The sequence below is a fragment of the Acanthaster planci genome, linkage group LG02 (assembly GCF_054643075.1).
Source record: "Acanthaster planci isolate LZ-2023a linkage group LG02, COTS_SCS, whole genome shotgun sequence".
Lineage (NCBI taxonomy): Eukaryota > Metazoa > Echinodermata > Asteroidea > Valvatida > Acanthasteridae > Acanthaster > Acanthaster planci.
Genome location: NC_141778.1, coordinates 7,260,940 through 7,279,250, shown reverse-complemented (window position 1 = coordinate 7,279,250; position 18,311 = coordinate 7,260,940). Strand labels below are relative to the sequence as shown.

Below are 18,311 nucleotides of genomic sequence, written 5' to 3'. Positions count from 1 at the left end.
CGTCAATAGATCTGTCTGTCTGGCTACAGTGGCCACCAGACAGTAATTCATGTGGGTGTAAACATCCATTAATTGAAATGATAAATTTTTTTTGATTTTTGAAAATTGAAAATCTTGAAATTCACCCATATGCGTGCCTGGCAGCATATTTTTAGAACTTTTTCCTTATTTTTGTTTCCCAAAATGAAGGACTGAAAGAATTGAGCATCTTGGGAAGGGTTTTTCCCCTCCATAAAAAGTTTCAGTGATGATCAGTCTTGCGATAGGGCCCAGGTCTACTCTAAAAACAAAGCAGTGTGTATATATTTTATTTTACCAGTACAGCAACTGAACATGGACAATATGTGTTTGGGGGACTCAGAAATTTCACATTGAGAAGTCCTTGGTCCCTTCAAGGTTTAGGTTGTCACTGTATGGTCCTTTTCACAACATCAAATTCAGACCTACATGTATTGCAAGTATAAACTTTTTCCCCCTTCTGAACTGAGGATAACAAAAACCTAAATATCCTGCCATTTATTTTCAAATTTGATTTAAAACAATGAGGCAGAAGATTTTTTACCATGAGCTTTGGGTTGTTTTTTTGCAAGCACAGCAAATGAACATGTGCAGTAAATATTTGGGGGACTTGGAATACTAGGGCAAATCTTCTCCGGGTTCATATTCACAAGATGGAAAATTCAGAATTACGCCAAGTACAATTTCAGACTTTACCTCCCTTTCAAAAAAGAATCCTCCAGGGCCACAGATCACAACAGGAAAAGCAAAACATCATGCAATTTACATTAATGGGAGATACTGGGACTTTTAGGGGGTAAAGGACCAAAGCCTTTTGCTGGCATAGCTCTGCCAGGATTCCATCTCACAACTGTGACTGTGGGCGCTCAGAGCCAACCACTCACTAAGAGTCAATGAGTAGAGCAAATATTTGGTCTTGGTGTAATGCTGGCTGTTTCATGAAGAGCAACAAATGACTGGATTTCGGCCTTCCCTTTGAAACAAAAATATGGGGCCTACATAGGCCTACATTTGATTTGAAAGGGAAATTTGGACCACTGCAATTTTTCCTGCTGAAAACCTGACTCAAGTTTTGAAACTCACTAAAATACGACATCATAGGCCCTATGCACCATGGGCCTTAGTTATGAATGAATTTTCATTTGTTTGCATACCAAGTAAGGCTTAAATTTTTAGACTTTGGCCTAAACTCCTACTAGGCCTAGTATTAGCCCTAGTTGTAGGAGGCCTAACACTACAGTGTTATACTTAACAGAAGTATTGGGGGCGGGGACAACCCAAAGCAGTTCCATTTTTCTGATTTCTGTCGTTAACTGGTTAAGTCCGTTGTGAGTTACTTTTTTCACGATAATCAGCTTCAAATGTAAGTGTAGATGTAATCGCACTTCTTTTGTTTTAATTCCTTAATGAACGATTGGTGCGGTCTTGATGGGTGATGAAGCTAACCTTGCGAGTCGCCTCCGCTTGTGAACACAGCGATGCATTTGCCGGTCCCGACCATTCCAAAGCCCTGGCCAGCTTTGGTGAACTTTGACACTGTATCGACATGATCCTCGCCAGAAAACGACACCGATGCCGTCCGTCCGATCATGCTTATATCTGCCTTCAGCTTCTTGATGCTGTGAGCACCGTCCTCGATACTGTCGTCCATGTTCAGGCAGAACTAATGTGGTGAACAATGGAAAGAAACTAAACTTTCGACTCAATCAAACCGGTGCGGCCAGCAATGCACATCGTATCCGACACAAGCTTGCCGCACGTACGCCAATAGACCGGTTCCCTACTTTAAGTTGTATTCTATACCATGGTTCGAACAACAGGCAACAGACGGCATTGTCGGTCGATCGCCCTCCTACCGCGCGCCGTCGCGTCGTGATAAAAAAAAATTGGACAGACGAACAAGCGCAACCGGACGCGCCCCTGAAACTGAGGGAGAAAACAAAAATCGGAATTTAGTTAAGTATTCCGTGAAATAGATTAAATATGCCTTTGAAAAACAGACTGTATTCAAGATAGAACGCATAACAGAAAAATACACCAATTTTACAGCAGAGATGGTGAGGAGCGATGCTAAAATTTTCATTGCAATTAACTCAACTGCCGACTGACGAAAGTGGTAAGCGCTTTGTTTTTGGCTAGTTCAATGCGTTGGATTTTGTGTTTGGGCTTTGCTTATTTGTCAACCCCCCCCCCCCAAAAAAAACCAAATAAATTCACAGAAAGCTGGGGGCTGGGTCGAAATCAAATCCAAGAACTCCAGGGGGTTTTAACAAAACCTGTCAATTAAACTAAAACTTTTTTGGATGGGCGAACCACGCCCCAAATATTCGAAGGAGGGGATGGGGGACTTCTTTTTAGGTGGTCAAACACTTTTGACATCTTTTTATGTAACCCTTTACGGTCTTACTGAGGAGAAAGGCTGTGTTTGGGGGGCTTCTACACGGTTTTGGAAGGGATGGAAATTAGAAAAAATAGAAAAATACCTTTCCGTTACTTTTTTCAAATGGCAAGGAGGGGGCCGGGCCCCGACCCCTGGATCTGCCATTGCTCAAAAAGGAGCCATTGTGCTGGAACTTAACGCTCGAAAGCTGCAGAAGGTACAGCACATTTAATAGTTCATTTGGAAGCTAGGGCTTTGTCTCGACCAGTTGCTGTTTACAGTCCTCGATAATGCACCTTGATGTTTCAATGAATCTTATTTACAACGTTCGTAGGGTACGTATGGCAGGCATTCTTCACCATCTTAAATCCAAAATTTTCCTCCAACAAACGCTGCAGACCGCCTATGACACTGCTGTTAGAAATGTAGAAAAGGATTTTGAGATATTTCAGTTGAACGTATCTGGAAAAGGGTCTTACCTCCGTCTTAGACAGGCGATCTAAAGTACTCAGTACAGGACGCCTGTCTGCAGTGGGCGAGTCTATCAATCACGGACAAGAGAGCGTCTCGACATGCGCCGGAGTAGCTAACTAAAACGCTGCTACGGTGCACCGCATATGCCATCCACACAATCAATAAAACGTCGCATAAAATATTCTAGTTTTACCTACCTTTTTAATGACTGCACCTTTATTTTGATTAATAAATTCAGAAGTAACAAAAGCAAGCTCCACTTTTGTTCAGAACCCAACTGAAGGAAACAAGCAAACTGTCGTTATCAGAAATTTTAAATAAATTGGAACGGATTCAACTGGTTACTAATTTTAAAGGCTTCATTAAATCAGAAATTCTCTTCACACATTTCTCAATAGTGCTAAACCACCTATAATGATACTCATTTGCCTTTGTCATAAACATAATTTTTCTGTTTTAATTTTTGTAGATATTCTCTCTACCTTAGCAAAACCAGATACCTTTGAAAAGCTTCTGTCTTTCACCAATGTCATTAAAAAAAGCTCAGATTATTCTTAATTCTGTCATCCCTAAATATGGAAACAAGTTTTGTTTTGCAAATTACCTTTGCAGGGTTGTATAGTTGATACAAATTGCTTATCAAGAAACTCAAACCAATGTTTATATGGGGATATTTCTATGTACAAACCTACCACCAATGCATTGATCAAGAGCAGTATAAAAGAAACCTAATGCTTCATTCTATAAGAATAGTTGCCATCACCGTCCTGACACCTAGGTGAGGTCATAGGCTCATTGCCACGGCAACTGATTCACACATTTTCTTAGAGTGTTGACAACCATGCAACTTGAGCAGAAGCTAATTTTTGAAAAGTGGCTTTTGTTTTCCCTCAAAAGAAACCAACATTGCAAAAATGACGATTTTTGGCTACAACAGACAACATGCTGCCAAGTGTGAATGTTTGAAAGGTTTGCATTGAAAATGTTAACTATTTACTAGCAGGTATCACGATGCCTTTTGTGTGTGAATCCAAGTGCTTGTGACCCCAACAGGATGTGGCTTGTGACCCCAACAGGACGTGGCTTATGACCGACGGCAAACACGCACAGCATAATTCCGACAGTGACTGTTAAAACAACAAATGCCGCACTATAACTAAATGAGTCAGTCTTAAGTAATCTCGTGCAAAACTCTTCGCTTTGGTAACATCAATAGCATCTTCACTACAAATATATTCCATAGCTTACCCTCAGACTACATTATCAAATCTGCTTATGAACCTTTCATGCATATTCATGAACTAGCACTGTTCTCTCATGGGTCAGTCCTTGGATAATGGTTAAAGCTGTGGGCGGGGTTAAATGAGCTGAAGAAAACTTCTACATGTATTTGTTCATACACCAGTTTTTACCAGCTGCTACATTTCATTCAATACTCATACTTAGTTTGATCATTCACTCTGAAGATAACAGAACTGGGAATTAAAGAGAGATTAAATTACGATGTCTGTGGTGAGTCTATGCCCACCTAAATCACAACCATTTCATAATAAATGCTGCTAAGGTGTGCTGAACAATATTCATTCACATCCATTCACGGTAGAAGCTAAAATAGCAAATTCAAATACTGGCCGGGCCTGTTCCCAGAAGCCAAACAACTGGCCAGTAGTTTGCTCATAAATACCTTTAAAACTCTGGTGTCATGACTAAATTGGCATTTTTATCTGCACATTTTTTTCTTCTGCTCTTCCAAGTGATTTGAAATCTTTGTATCTGATTCTGGAGATTCAACAATCATATTCGAAGAAGACTTGTATCTACCCATTTTCTTATGCCAACAGAATGTGTAAAAAACCTACATACTAAGCTCAAGAAAAGGTAAGACCTGATGAACCTCACAGCAGTATATTCTAACGTCAGTTATCTTACCCAGAACAAGGTTAAAAATCAGTGGCTCTAGAAATCTGAGATTTGCATAGAATTACAATTTTGGAAACTTTTCCTGATGAAAAAAATGAACTAATTTCATACAAAGTAAAATGGGTTTGAAATACATGTAACTAGAATTTCACCTGTTCCTAACAATGTGATTGAGTGACCTAGATTCCATTTGTAAAAAAAACTCAGGAAGAGAACAGGCCCATGGAGTTGAAATTAAAGTTGAAGCTAGGAGAGAGGAAATTACATGTACCACAGTGGTTCATACACCATGCATATCACATACATACGCTGCATGTTAAGGCAACCAGCAATGCTTATCAAGTTTATTGTTTCAGTGAGGGTTATCTACACAGTAGGGACCCATGTTTTTAATGAGAATAAAATGTGTGTGACACTCATTTAAAGCGTCTTTATAAACTCTTTAATTTCTCATAGAGATAATGAAGTTACCGGCTTTTTGTTTCTTCAGAATACTCATTCAAGGTTAGATCACTCCTGTCAAAGTTATGCTCTGTAAAATGCATTTGTGGTACAGGTTTTATTTAATTATTTCTATAATGACACTCTTTGGGATGAAAAGAACAAACGTGCAAAATGTCCTGGTTAGTTTACAAATAAAGAAAGATGGACAGATTTATCTGATGACCAGACTTAGATGCCTTTACTGGGATGGGACTACGTCTGCAAACAAGTCGTATTGCAATTTAATGTATTTTTAACCAAAAGACTTTTGTGATTTGCTAAGCTGCAAGCCCAGTTCAGTTTAACCACTTTGTACAGGATGGCTTGTAATCAAGCAGCACAGGCATTCAGTGCCAGCTACACAGATGACCATTTCAACACCTTGTGGCAATTTCTGCATGCAGCAGCAGATGACGTCTCTACTCATCCCAAGGCTAGAGTGATTCCCATTGCATTTGTTCTCACACAAAGTCTCCAACTAGTCCATGGAGGTTTAGTGTGTGTTGAGCCCTCAGACAGCTGTGGGCCACGACCAGGCACTGAAGCAAATACTGTTCTGAGAAATTGCCTCAAAGTATGTAAAAAGTGACAAAGCGGTAAGAAATGTTGCACAGAAATGGAACAAATGACCATCAAGGGTCAGCATTTGTAAAGTTCATCTCTGCAAAGGTCTGTGGTTGTGATATTATTGTTTTAAAAGACGGTATTTCTAGCAAAACATTTAACCGCACCTGGCATATCTTTGTTGTTGAATAATACCCTCAGTGTGTACTTCAGAAAGCAAGTGTGAATATGGTTCATTACAGTAATGGATCTCCTCAGATTTAGTTGGTCAGTGCACTTCATTTTATCTGTGTATGGTCTCCCATCAAGATCAAGTGTTGAATAATGAAAATAATTAAGAAAAAATTAGTTAGTAAAATAATTCTACTTAATAAGAATCCGATCTCATAATAAAATGCTGACCACTGCCAAATATATCAGGTTTCCTAGTGCCGTTGCCAAGGTAACAATTTAGCCAATAGATTTAGCCAAGCGAATCCTGACATTCTGTCACGAAGGTCTTGCCATTATACGTAGTCTTGAACTGCTCTGGAAGTGCAAACTCCGTCTAACAAGAAAAAATTCCACAGACATTGTCATGTTTTAATGAGAAAATAAAAATCAATGAACACTGTGACCTAAAATCAAGTCCTGCCTAAATCAAGTTTAACACAGAGACACACAAATTCCATACTATCATGTTCAAATGCACTGTGCAATGAAGCCACACTGAACTGCAATGTGGTCAAGCTATAGGCATGGAAAGGTGCCACAGGCAGCCGTCAATCGACCAACATCTACCCTTGGATAACAGAACTTGCCATACATGTCCAGATGTTGGTGTCAGACCAGATCAAGCCTCCCCCCCAAACAAAGAGACTGTCATGACAGGGAAGCTGATAAATGAGGCTGAAGTTGAGACTACCATAAGCCTAAGCACAAGTACTGGTAGCAGTTTTTTTCACAATTCACTTGAGGACCATGTGACTTTGCTTGACCCTATTCAGACTGGGTTTTCATGAGCATGTTTTCACTGGGTGGGGTGTCAATTTTGTTTTCATTTATTTCACATTTTGTTTGATATTTTTCATATACTGTTTTGACATTCATGAGAAGAAAAACATACAACTTGATAGAAAAAAATATATTCAACAATTCTGCATGACACATCCATGTATAGTCGAGTGTATGGAAAAATTCAGTTTTTGGATGACCCTTGACCCTTAATTGCCATGTGACATGAAAACACTGTGTCCAAGTTTGGCAACTTTGGTATCAAAAATTGTGTAAGACTTCCAAAAAAAATTAGACATTTGCAGCAATTTGGGAGAATGGGCAAAGTGTCCATGGTGGAGGGGACCCTTCTGTACAGGGTTAAGACTAGGATGACTTGTGATGGACTCAATTACTGCCACTGGTGTGTCATGGGGGGAGGGGGGAGAAAGGGAGGTACTTGCCTCCCCGGAAGAAAATGAATACTAAAAAAAAAAAGTGAAACACCCCAAAAAAAGGAGAAGAGGGATTGAAAATGGCCAATTCATTTCAAAACACCTGGGAATTAAACCCCCTTCCATTGTTAATGGTTTAGCAGTTCACTGCTGGTAGCCTTCTGCTTCCCCTCCCCCGAAAAATCCAGCCCCTCCCCCCAACAAAATCCTGCCGCTATCCACGAGCTGAAGTCTTACGATGAAATCTAGAAGGAAAGAAATTTTGAAAAAAATGCTCACATAGTCGCCGTCTGCCTTAGGTATCAGCACGTTCATCTCAGATGACTTGGCCGTGATGATCATGGTGTCTAGGGAGTCTGGACCCAGATACAACATGGCACCATCTGTCTTGTCAATGCTTACAGTAGGTACTTTCTCCATCACCTGAAATGCAAATGAAAGTATTCAGATAATATAACTTGACAGTAAAGAGACATGAAACTGTGGGCACTAACGTGCACATGCTTGTGACCAAACACAACAAAAAGAGTCACAAGTCAAAGGTCTTTAATAGAATCTTACACACTGTAAATAAATTGGAGGTCTCATTATCTTCTACTTTTTTATCTATTTTCATTGGGATGTCAAACTTGGTTTGTATATGAAAACGAGGAGCTCAATTTGTTCTTTCTTGAGAAAACTAAGACTGAATTATTGAAAATATGAAAATATTTCTGGGATTCGGTCCAATTATTCTCAGTCTATGCCACACTCCAGTGATCATGTTACTCTACAGCTTTTCATGGCATCCATTCAGGGCTTGAATTGGTGTTAAATTTCCTAAATGTTGTAAACATCATTACTTTCATTCCAACTCCCGTCACATTTTTTCTGGGTTACAATCTCAGTCCTGCAAAATCCTCCAATTGCCTGCATGCTGGTGGCTAAATACTGCCAACAAGCCAGGTTAAAATGAAATACAACCCAACGCCTACAGCAGTTCCTGCGTATGGAGAGATTTGCCTCTTCAACAAGGAAACAAATTTTCAACACATTCTCTTTGTGGCAATGTTCGCTCAATCAATTTTGTGAGCTTATGCTGGCACTGGCCATATTCTTGAAAATTCGCATTTCTCATTTATGCAAAGACCTGTTACAATGATGGCTACATTGTTGAGGTTACACCTGTCTGACCCCATATATCCACAAACCTTATCATGTAAGAACATAGTCAGTACCAATGTTAGTTCAAAGAACAGAGCAAATAGGTCTAGTTTGTAACAGTCCAGGGATTTCCTCTTCATAAAAAGGAAATATAGGACATCAGATCACATTTCTGATTGTTTTCTGGTCTGGTAAGAAACTGCCTTTGAAAGTTTGGTATCATGGTGTTCAGCTCCAGCGCAAAATTAAAATGGCCTCAACCCTAACTTCACTTAAAGCTGGGTCATTCCACGAAGTTGGGACACAATTTGTGATGGTGTCACTTGTTACATCTGCAACTTTTACCCCCTGTCATGACCTGTAGAGTAGGCCATTTACTCTGTAAAAATAATACAAACCTCTGTATTCAGCCTTGCACGATGTATAACAATGTCAATTTGGAGTCCACATGGAGGGAAATAGCTGCTCATTTTACGGAAACCATGTAACAACTGACACCGTCACAAGTTATGCCCTAACCTCATAGAATGACGCAGCTACAAAATACTACTTAGTAGCAAAATGTAACACATAGTGCTGTGGCTTGCATAAGTACATGACCTTATTGTTCTATGAAGCTATTAGTTACTATTACTAAGTCAATGTACCATACAGTGCTGTGGTTTGCATGAATACATGACCTTACTGTTCTTTGTACAATTAAGAATGAAAGTGCCCCAGACTGGAAGTAGTAATTTATAGTGCAGGGTCTTCAATGTCATACTACTAAGTAGTATTTTAAGTCCTGTGCCCCAGGTGATATGCTAGGGGGTTAGGGTTAAAGGCCCTGGTGTTTCAAAAGCCCTTGTCAGCTCAAGGAATGCTTTGAGCACCAATTTCACAGTGGCTGGCAAACACTGGAGATTCTCATTTCATGTTGGTCCTAAGCTGTACGTGGCTTAAAGTACTAAACAGCTAGCTTGAAACTCCACCAAAAGTGAAAAGCCAAAGGGTGATGACAGAACTCTGTACATCGGCTGTTGCCGACGTGAGAAGACATTTTGATGGGACACAGTGAAACGTGTATTTGAATGACGCTTAACAGATTTGTAGGCTGTTGAATTTTTCGCAGGCCCTTGGTACATGGACATTAGCGGTGCCTATTAGAAAATTGGTCCCGATCAGTGCATTATGATTTTCAAAGCATTGTTTTACTAATTCTAGTGGAAAGAATGCCTGTCAAGATGGCTGGACTACTTAAGTTAACTGTTTGGGGCCACACTTCCACATTGGTCAAACCACTGGCTATCACTAGCTCCATATATTGGAATGTACTTCAAAGAGTCTGCCTTATGTTTGACCAGAGATGTCTGCAGTACGATGCTAGTGTCCAGAGGCTAGATAGTTACCATCCAACTTGCTCTCGATTTCTGCAACAGGTAACCAGCTATGCTCACCTGCATTTGCACACTTTGGCAGTTAACGGTGTCCACTGACCCCAGACACTGGTCAAACACCAGCGCTGTCTTCTTGCAGCCATCTGCAAATGTAACAAATGCATTAGAATGCGGCGTTAGACACTAACGTTCACAGTAGGCTTGTGCGGTACTCCCGGTTCCAAGTGGAACCGCGGCTCCAAAAAAAAATTGGAATCGGCGGCTCTGCTTTCGTGAAGAACCGGGTACATCATCAAGTGGTTAAGAAAAAGCCTAGATGCTGACCAAACTTATGCACCAGAGTCCACAACTTTTTTACTGTCCAGCGAGGGTCTCGGTTCTCAACTTCTCACTTCAGAACCAGTTCCATGCATGGACCCGGGCAATGGCATAGCCTACAAGATAGTGGACGTATTGGAGTTTTAGATGCGGCCGCTGTGGATGAATAACCAGTTTATGCATGGTCCATGGCCATTTATGATACATTGGCACATGTTCAATGAGTACACGTGATCCAGTCCATGAAGTTCCGAGGCACCAAACTTATGCACCAGAGTCCACAACTTTTTTACTGTTCAGCGAGGGTCTCGGTTCTCAACTTCTCACTTCAGAACCAGTTCCATGCATGGACCCGGGCAATGGCATAGCCTACAAGATAGTGGACGTATCAGAGTTTTAGATGCGGCCACTGTGGATGAATAACCAGTTTATGCATGGTCCATGGCCATTTATGATACATTGGCACATGTTCAATGAGTACACGTGATCCAGTCCATGAAGTTCCGAGGCATGGTCAATGATTCCATTTGTATTACAGGTAAAGTTCCATGTACTTGCAATGGTGAATCGGTTGTTGTTGTGATTGGAGTATTTTTATACATGGACGTAGAGTGGAAACTAGTGCAGGAGGAAGCAGTACTGAGTTGTATCATGGTTGTACATACATGATGCAGATTTACTCCAACCATGACTAGTCTATGAAGAGGCAAAAATAAAATTCAAATACCCACTAGGGATAATCTTAAAGCCCCCTAAAGACCAAAAGGCAATCGTTGTGCCATTCGTGAGTGGCACCGGCGTGATGTGGCAGCAACAGATTTTTAATGTGTTTTTTTAAACCTTATGTTTTTCTTTATATCTTTGGGAGCCGGTTCTAACTGGGAATCGCGGTCCTTAGCTGGAGCCGGAACCAACTCTAAGAATTCTGGAACCGCCCAACACTAGTTCACAGGGCTCAATTTCACAAAGAAACCAGAAAAATACTGCTGACAAGCTGTGTGAGAACCAGTTGAAGAGAACCAGTACACGAAGTATGCACCGTACAGCATTCTGGCTGGTAATCTTTTTTAGTCTTGTTAAAAAGACTGTCAAGGAAATTAACTAGAGGGGAATTTGAACTTGTGACCTCTGGAACACCGTACTGGTGTTCGACCAACCAAGCTACTCGGCCTTGCATTGGCCTTTGTCAATATCTTTGTTTGGGGGCTGCTACATGTAGATCAAAACCGTGAATCCTGAAACACCATATAAACCAGTGACCACAACCCAAATGCACGATGCAACCCCGAGACGTGGAGAAAGACAATGTCACTGGCATCTCCTCTGAAATGCAGAGCAGATACCAAATTACTGTTGTCCAAATGCTCATAGTGTACGCGTACTTTATGCAATAAATCTAATAAAGTCTTCATCACCAATAAAAGAATCAGACAGTAGAAAAATCCACTGGCTGTTGAGACGTTAACTATAGTCACAGTTCTCAAGTTCACTGTAACTGTTAGAAATTCAAACTTATTATAAATAAAATAGCCAGGTGGCATTGGCTCAATTATGAAGAGCACCTTGAGCACCTTGGTGGATCTGTGCGCTCTATAAATCATCATTATCATTATTATGAATATGGATGAACAATGGTGGACCGGGAGGGGAGGGGTGGAGTGGGCTGGCATGCCTCCCTCCTTTTTAAATCAAGAGGAATGTCTAATGTTCTTCTGCTTTCAATCACTCCAAAGGCAGATTATTTTCATCCAGATGGGTAAATATACGCCCCACCCCTTTTCCAGTTTTTACCTCCTATTTCAGCACCCCTTTTTACAAATGGTAGATCATTCATAAAGTGCACTTTTTCACTGCTTCAGCAAAGCGCCGGCTTACCCAAGGTAATGGAATTGACCTTGTTCTTGACCTGAATGGTGCTGTTCTCACACTTGTAGATGTAGATGGTTTGTATCTTGGTGCCTTCGATGACGATGTCTTTGTTGTTTTTTTGGTATTCCTATACAACATCAACATGACAAAAATTAAGCGCTGTTTATAGTGCTGTCTGAAAAGTTGAAGTTTCGCTGATCCCACTGGAATGCTCCGTCAGAATGGCAGAATGTTCCCAGTGGCATTTGCTTCATCCCGGTTCGGAACATGTAAATTTCCGTATTAGAAAGAACACACACAGACCACCCTTCTTATTCGGGAACACGCCTAGTTGGAGGGAAGGGAAAGCTAGCGTTCCAATTGGAACAAGCAATATTCTGGTTGGAACATTATTTAGCGTACTGACTTGTGACATGCATAGCCATCATAAGCCCCAATATTCAAATTCTGGGGATTTCTTCTCACAGCGAAGAGTAGCTCATCAATCAAGTCTATCCAAAAATTCTTTGCTCTACAGTAATTTTGCAAAGATTTTCAAGAATCTTCCCTTAAATAAATCCCACTTTTTAGCCCCACCCCAAACAGTGTGCTTCTGATAACCAATCAACCTATTATTTTTCTGTAGCAAAATCTCTGATCCAAAATATACAACCGACACAGTAGGTAATCCAATAAAAGGTAGGCTACATGACAAACATCTTAAAAAGTGGGCTCTGCCAGCAGCCATTTAAAAAGAATGAATTTGTGTATGTAATCAAAGTGACCACAGTAGAAACGAACGTTTACAAATATACAATTGTGCAGCAAAGGATTTTTTTTCCAAATGTACCGCCACCTTTTGCCAAAGCTACTAGAAACACAATACCTTTGCCGAGGCTACCAGAAACACAATACCTTTCTTCTTTTCTGACCCAATTTCACTCACCACTTCCCACTTCTTCCCGCCGATCAGTTCCAGTCTTGGTGGCTTAGTGACAGCCTTGGCTGCAGTCTTCGGGGCAGAAACGGCCTTAACCCCGGATGCGCCAGCTCCCGAGAATGGCTTGGCGCCTTCGCGGAGGGCTGGGTTCTTGTGGGTCTGCATGTCCGAGGTGACTTTCTTCAAACCTGTGGGTGGATGAAACGTAACACTGAAGCTCTCACTTAGGAAGGGAGGGGGTCCAGGGATGTAATTTCACCCTTCCCCACTCAGCTTAGAGGTTCATTTCACATGTTTGGCTTTACCACGAGTTGAGGAAAAGCCTTGGACTTTTGGTTAAGATTTTTTCATCTCTTTTCTTCTTGCCATTTCCCAAAGACTTTGTATGTGAAAGACGTTTTCGATACGTGATGTCATGAGGGCTTTGTCATGAATCATATGACATCATCTTAAAAGTGTGTAATTCAAGCTCCAATATCTAGAGAATTGTAAATCCAATCCACCTTAAAATTTGTACGCGGATATACCAGCACATGTAATAAGAAAAACTGAGGTGACGTCATGTGGTATTGACAAAATGAGTGACATTGTGATGACACCATCAAAACTAGACAAGACTCAACTGACACAAAAGTCAAAGGACAGGTAGAACCTAAACTCACAACACTGTATACATGGAAAACACTAACGTTCTGTTCTCTGACACAGACATCCAGGCAGTTTGTTCTGTATTTGGTCCTTCTGATACTTACAGTTGGTAACAGTTTTCCTCATTCTCTTTTCATGGCCCGATGGGTCTACACCTTTTGACACAAGTTCTGTCTGGACTGCTGTCGACCACTTTGTTTAGCCAGATAAGGGTAACTTTCAGACTTGTGACCGTACCTTTGGTGATGTCTGCTCCCTTGTTGATGTCAGCGAACAGAGCAGCCGCAGCTGCATCCTGAGAGGGGGCCCCCGTTGATGCCGGGGCCTCCACAGCAGGTGGGGGAGGGGGTGGGGGAGCTCCCCCTGGGGGTGGGGGTGGCGGGGCAGCAGCAGCACTGCCCCCTGGGGCCACTGCCACTTTACCCTGCGAGACAATTGGACAGAATGCAGTTGTCAGATAAATTTCTGATGAAAACAGGAACATACATAATATGCAGTTGGAACCACGTAAGAAAACCCTAACCACACGAACCACAATAAACTGTTTGGTCACTGCTGTTGGATTCAGCAGTGAATTCCTTTGACGTGTTCCTGTTGAAGTTTGTTGCATTCAGCAGCTAAGTAACAGTGCACTTCACTCTGGGTACCGCTGAATTGAGCAGGCAACTCATAACTGCAGAGAACAAAGTTTCCCTGCGGTGTTTTATTCTGTTGAATTCAACAATAACAGTAAAATATGGCAAGTCATTTCATAGGTCCCAGTCATCAGCAACTCAGCCTCTTGGTCCAAGTTGGATTAAGCGGGAAACTCATTTCATCAACCATCTGATCTCATTAGATTAAGCAACTTCCTTCCAGGGAACTCATAGCAGGTGAGGACTAATGCAGGACAGGTGCAAGAACTGAGGAGACCTACAAGGTTGAAGGAACAATTGAAAGTCCGAGTTCATCCACGTCTTCCTCTCTTTAAAGCTGGATTATTTTTTAATGATTTCCTTGACTGTTCATATTTGTTTTGTTACAGATAGCCCTGACCCTAAAATAATTCTGAAACTGATTTCTCTTGAAGGGGAAACATATTGTGGACCTGTGTGCATGGTACAAGTTTACAAAACATATTCAAACCTTAAATTGTATGGACCTTTCATTCTCTGGTCCACACAAGAGATTTAAAACACTTCACACATATATATCCCCCCACAATGCACACCGGCCCAATCACAGTGTCAATAAGTGGGTAAACTGGATGGAAGTTTCCATGCACTGTGGTGCCTGACCGGGTGACATTGTTCCCCCCCCCCACCAAGCAGTAACAATAAACTGCGACTACGTGCAGCTCGGGCAAGGTCGGGCTGTTTTTTTCTTTTGCTTTTTGAAATGATGAACCCGGAACAAAGCTGAGTGATCATGCATTGCTAATAAGCTTCATCAATCTCTGTAAACAATTAACAAAGCGCTGCTGGACTTTTTCCAGTTGGACAACTCAAGTCCCGGCACGTAGGCAAACGATAAGTCAGTGTGGGTCCACAATGCTAGATCGACTATCACACTAAGTAAAAAGTAGGCTAAAGATTTCAAGTTTTTGTTAATTGTCGTGTAGCCAACTAGTCACTAACATGGGTAGTGGTCCGAATCCACAACGGGTGGCCTGACATCAGACTTTAGATTACCGTGCCAGCTTTCCTCTCTACTGGGGTTTTTAATTTGCACTAAATGATGCATGAAGTTGTTTCAAGGTTTGAATTGAGAGGGGCAATGCTGCTCCAGGCACGGACCTCCAAAATTCACACAAGAAAGGCTGGTTGTTCAATTGAACTCAAGTTTGAAAAAAAAAAGTTGATCTCAAACGATCTAACTCCGCTTTTACCAATGCCCTTTTTGCTATTGTGCTTTATGTATCCAGCATACAGTTTCATTGTGATTGTCAACTTGATAAGGGATGCCAATTACATGCAGTCAAGGTTAGGTATGAAATCTTTAAACAGGTGGGCAGGCACAAATGTGGGACTGCCCACTGGGCGGGGCTAGTCATACAAAGGCTTGGCCTGAGACACAATACATGTAAGCTCTGTGCATCACTCCTTAGAGTGTTACATTCAGTGGCTTGATCAGTCAATTGACATATCAAGTACTTGATTGAATTTTCTAAGCAATAAATTGAAGACCTCTTTGTGAGGCTTCATTTCAAAAGAGAACAGCTGAAAACTTCTAAAACCAAATATCTCAACATTCCAAATAAGCGACAAAACAAGGATGGGCTTACGCATTTTTAAGTTACAAGTGGATGACATGAATAGGTAGAGATAAATTAGCAAAATTATCTTTACACACTTTCAAAAAGGACCACTTGTTTGTCGTTCAGTTAGGGTATTTACAAGAATGTACAGTCACCTAGTGACAAACTTAGTTTTTATTTGTATCAATTCTGATTTGCGGTTCGAGACCTCAAGAGCAGTTTCTCTGCTCCTCTTCTGAAAGGGGACCTAAGGGATACCCATTCGTGCGGTCAAGGTGGATGCTGGGAATCCTGAAACAGGTGGATGGGTTCAACTGTGGGATGGAAGACCACCTGAGCTGGTTCGACATCTGAATTTGACATGCACTTGCTTTAGTTGTTGAAATTCAGGCATTTTATCGATAAACCAAGTCTGTGACAAAAATTGAACATCGATAATGCCCAGGGGCTGCGGGGAGATATTCTCACCGTTTCCTAAAGTGTACCACAAATATTATGACAACTAGGAGAAGAAAAAGACACAGGGACTGGGTTCTCTACACAACAGAATGGAGGTGTCAGGCAAAGGGATGATGAAGCAGAGTCACAGCCGTGGCGGCATTTGCCGAGAGAATGGATTATCAACCATGCGTTCAAAAAAAGTTCAAAAGATAGCCGGCACGGTTGCTAACTTGGAATTTCTCATTAATGTACTTACACACATTTTGCAGTCTGCCGCTTACTCATGCATTAACTAACAATCACTGTGGGAAAGTCAACATACCACATATGAACCCAAACTAGGGTTGGAAAAAAACAACCTTCGTTGTCTTCTTTCCAGACAAACAGCTCCTGTTTTCTTTCCTAGTTCATTGTACTTCATTTACTTATCACCTTTCTAATTCATACCATTACTGTTTGAAATGACATTAAGCCTGGTATAGAGTTTAATACTTGACACTACGGGGCATGCCAGGAACACCTCTTCAAGGTGTTGCCTGGAACACCTCTTTAAGGTGTTGCCAGAAACACCTCTTTAAGGGGTTTCCCCTTTGAATTCTTTGGTTCTCATTATTTTGTTGGTCTTTAGGGAGGGTCAGTCTGTCGGGGGGGGGAGGAAATGGGGTAATGACTTGCTTTATCCCCACGAATTCTTTAGATTATCAGTGTTTCTCAATTTCATTCTTGGTAAGAAATTCAAGACGGGATTGGTGGCATACTAAAAGGTTTTTTCCCTTGGTTGGAGTCAAAGGGTCTGTTGGAAATTTATGACAACCACTGAATTAAGTTTGGACGCCCTTATACAAAGGCTTGGGAGAGTCTGTACAATACATGAATAAATCCCCTACATCTGATTGGTGGGTTGTCGATCCCATGTCATGAATTATGCAGTATATCAACAGCAGACTGTTGAATATACCCCATGGATAACCATGGTGGCTGGTGCACAGAATTCACAAAGGATTTATTCAGGCCTTGTATAAAACAAGAAAAAAGGCTAAAAAGTCATTATGGCAAAAATTCTCTAAGGGTCTCACTCTTAGCATGAGAGAAATATTTTATTGAACAGGCTAAAAGTTCATTTTTTACTTAGAATTATAGTTTTAAACTAGTTTCGGGGCCATTATATTCAAATTTCAACCAAATTTCTTCCCCAAATTCATGTTTAACCACTTTATGGCGGGGAGCCCGGTTTCAGAGACACTGGCTTTATACACATAGCCGGGGTGCCCGAAATCGGACAAAAGACCAAGCTGCTAGGAATTGCCAACATTTTTTCAGTTGTCAATAGCGGAGGAAATCTGCATTGTTTTGAATGATTATACCACTGTTTGTAGCATTCAGCACAAGTGGATTACCACTGGGGACAAAAGTGCTCCAACACTCTAGGGATGAACGATACAATACCACTGTACGCTAATCTGGTCCGCATTTGAAAACACGCCAGCAGCCCACTGGGCCAGTTTCAGGAACAAAAGGAAAATATGTAACACTGCACAATCTGAGCTCTCTTTACAAGGAAGCAGGCCGGGCTGCCTGTCAGATTAGAGTAGTCACCAAACAGTCATTCGTGTGGGTGTAAATGTCCAATAAATGAAGTTATGAATTTTTGACGAATATCAAAAATGAAAAATCTTGAAAATCCACCGGGTATACGTCATGCAACTTCAAATTAAACCCGGCAGCATATGGTTTAAACAATATTTTCAATAAAGACCTTTCAGCACTGATACGATGAAATGCATGTTTCCCACTAGTGCAATGGAAAGAAGAATCTCACTGGGAGACAGATTGAACGCTCTATTGCCTGAAGCAATTATCTTTACCATTATTATTCAGACACCCCTCTTAGTGGCAGTGGATCAAGAGTAAAAAAGATGTTGACAACATTATTGAAAGGAGCGAAAATCACTTAGAGGGGGCTTACACTACTAAAAAACACCACAGACCAAAGGATATCCCTTGGATTAGAACTACAAATGGCTCAGGTTGTCCTCTTCAATACCTTACTCCCTATACCCTCATCCCCCCAAAAACACCCACTCATCCGACAAGT

General features: G+C 41.2%; 2 protein-coding genes across 3 annotated transcripts in view; both read right to left on the bottom strand.

The window, feature by feature from the left end:
- Positions 1 to 1,795, bottom strand: part of LOC110979578 (ATP-dependent 6-phosphofructokinase-like) — a 31,555-nt gene extending 29,760 nt beyond the window's left edge. For both annotated transcript variants that reach the window (XM_022235516.2, XM_022235517.2), the window contains exon 1: positions 1,465 to 1,795. In XM_022235516.2, coding sequence (XP_022091208.1) covers positions 1,465 to 1,669 — 205 coding nt within the window. In that variant the 5' untranslated portion in view covers positions 1,670 to 1,795. The remainder of the gene's footprint in view (positions 1 to 1,464) is intronic.
- Positions 1,796 to 3,053: 1,258 nt separating this feature from the next.
- LOC110986730 (adenylyl cyclase-associated protein 1-like) overlaps positions 3,054 to 18,311 on the bottom strand; it is a 29,357-nt gene continuing 14,099 nt past the window's right edge. The window contains exons 8-13 of the mRNA XM_087130059.1: positions 13,777 to 13,963; positions 12,898 to 13,079; positions 11,979 to 12,099; positions 9,846 to 9,928; positions 7,546 to 7,689; positions 3,054 to 6,386 (exon numbers count right to left, since the gene is read on the bottom strand). Coding sequence (XP_086986185.1) covers positions 6,303 to 6,386; positions 7,546 to 7,689; positions 9,846 to 9,928; positions 11,979 to 12,099; positions 12,898 to 13,079; positions 13,777 to 13,963 — 801 coding nt within the window. The 3' untranslated portion in view covers positions 3,054 to 6,302. The remainder of the gene's footprint in view (positions 6,387 to 7,545; positions 7,690 to 9,845; positions 9,929 to 11,978; positions 12,100 to 12,897; positions 13,080 to 13,776; positions 13,964 to 18,311) is intronic.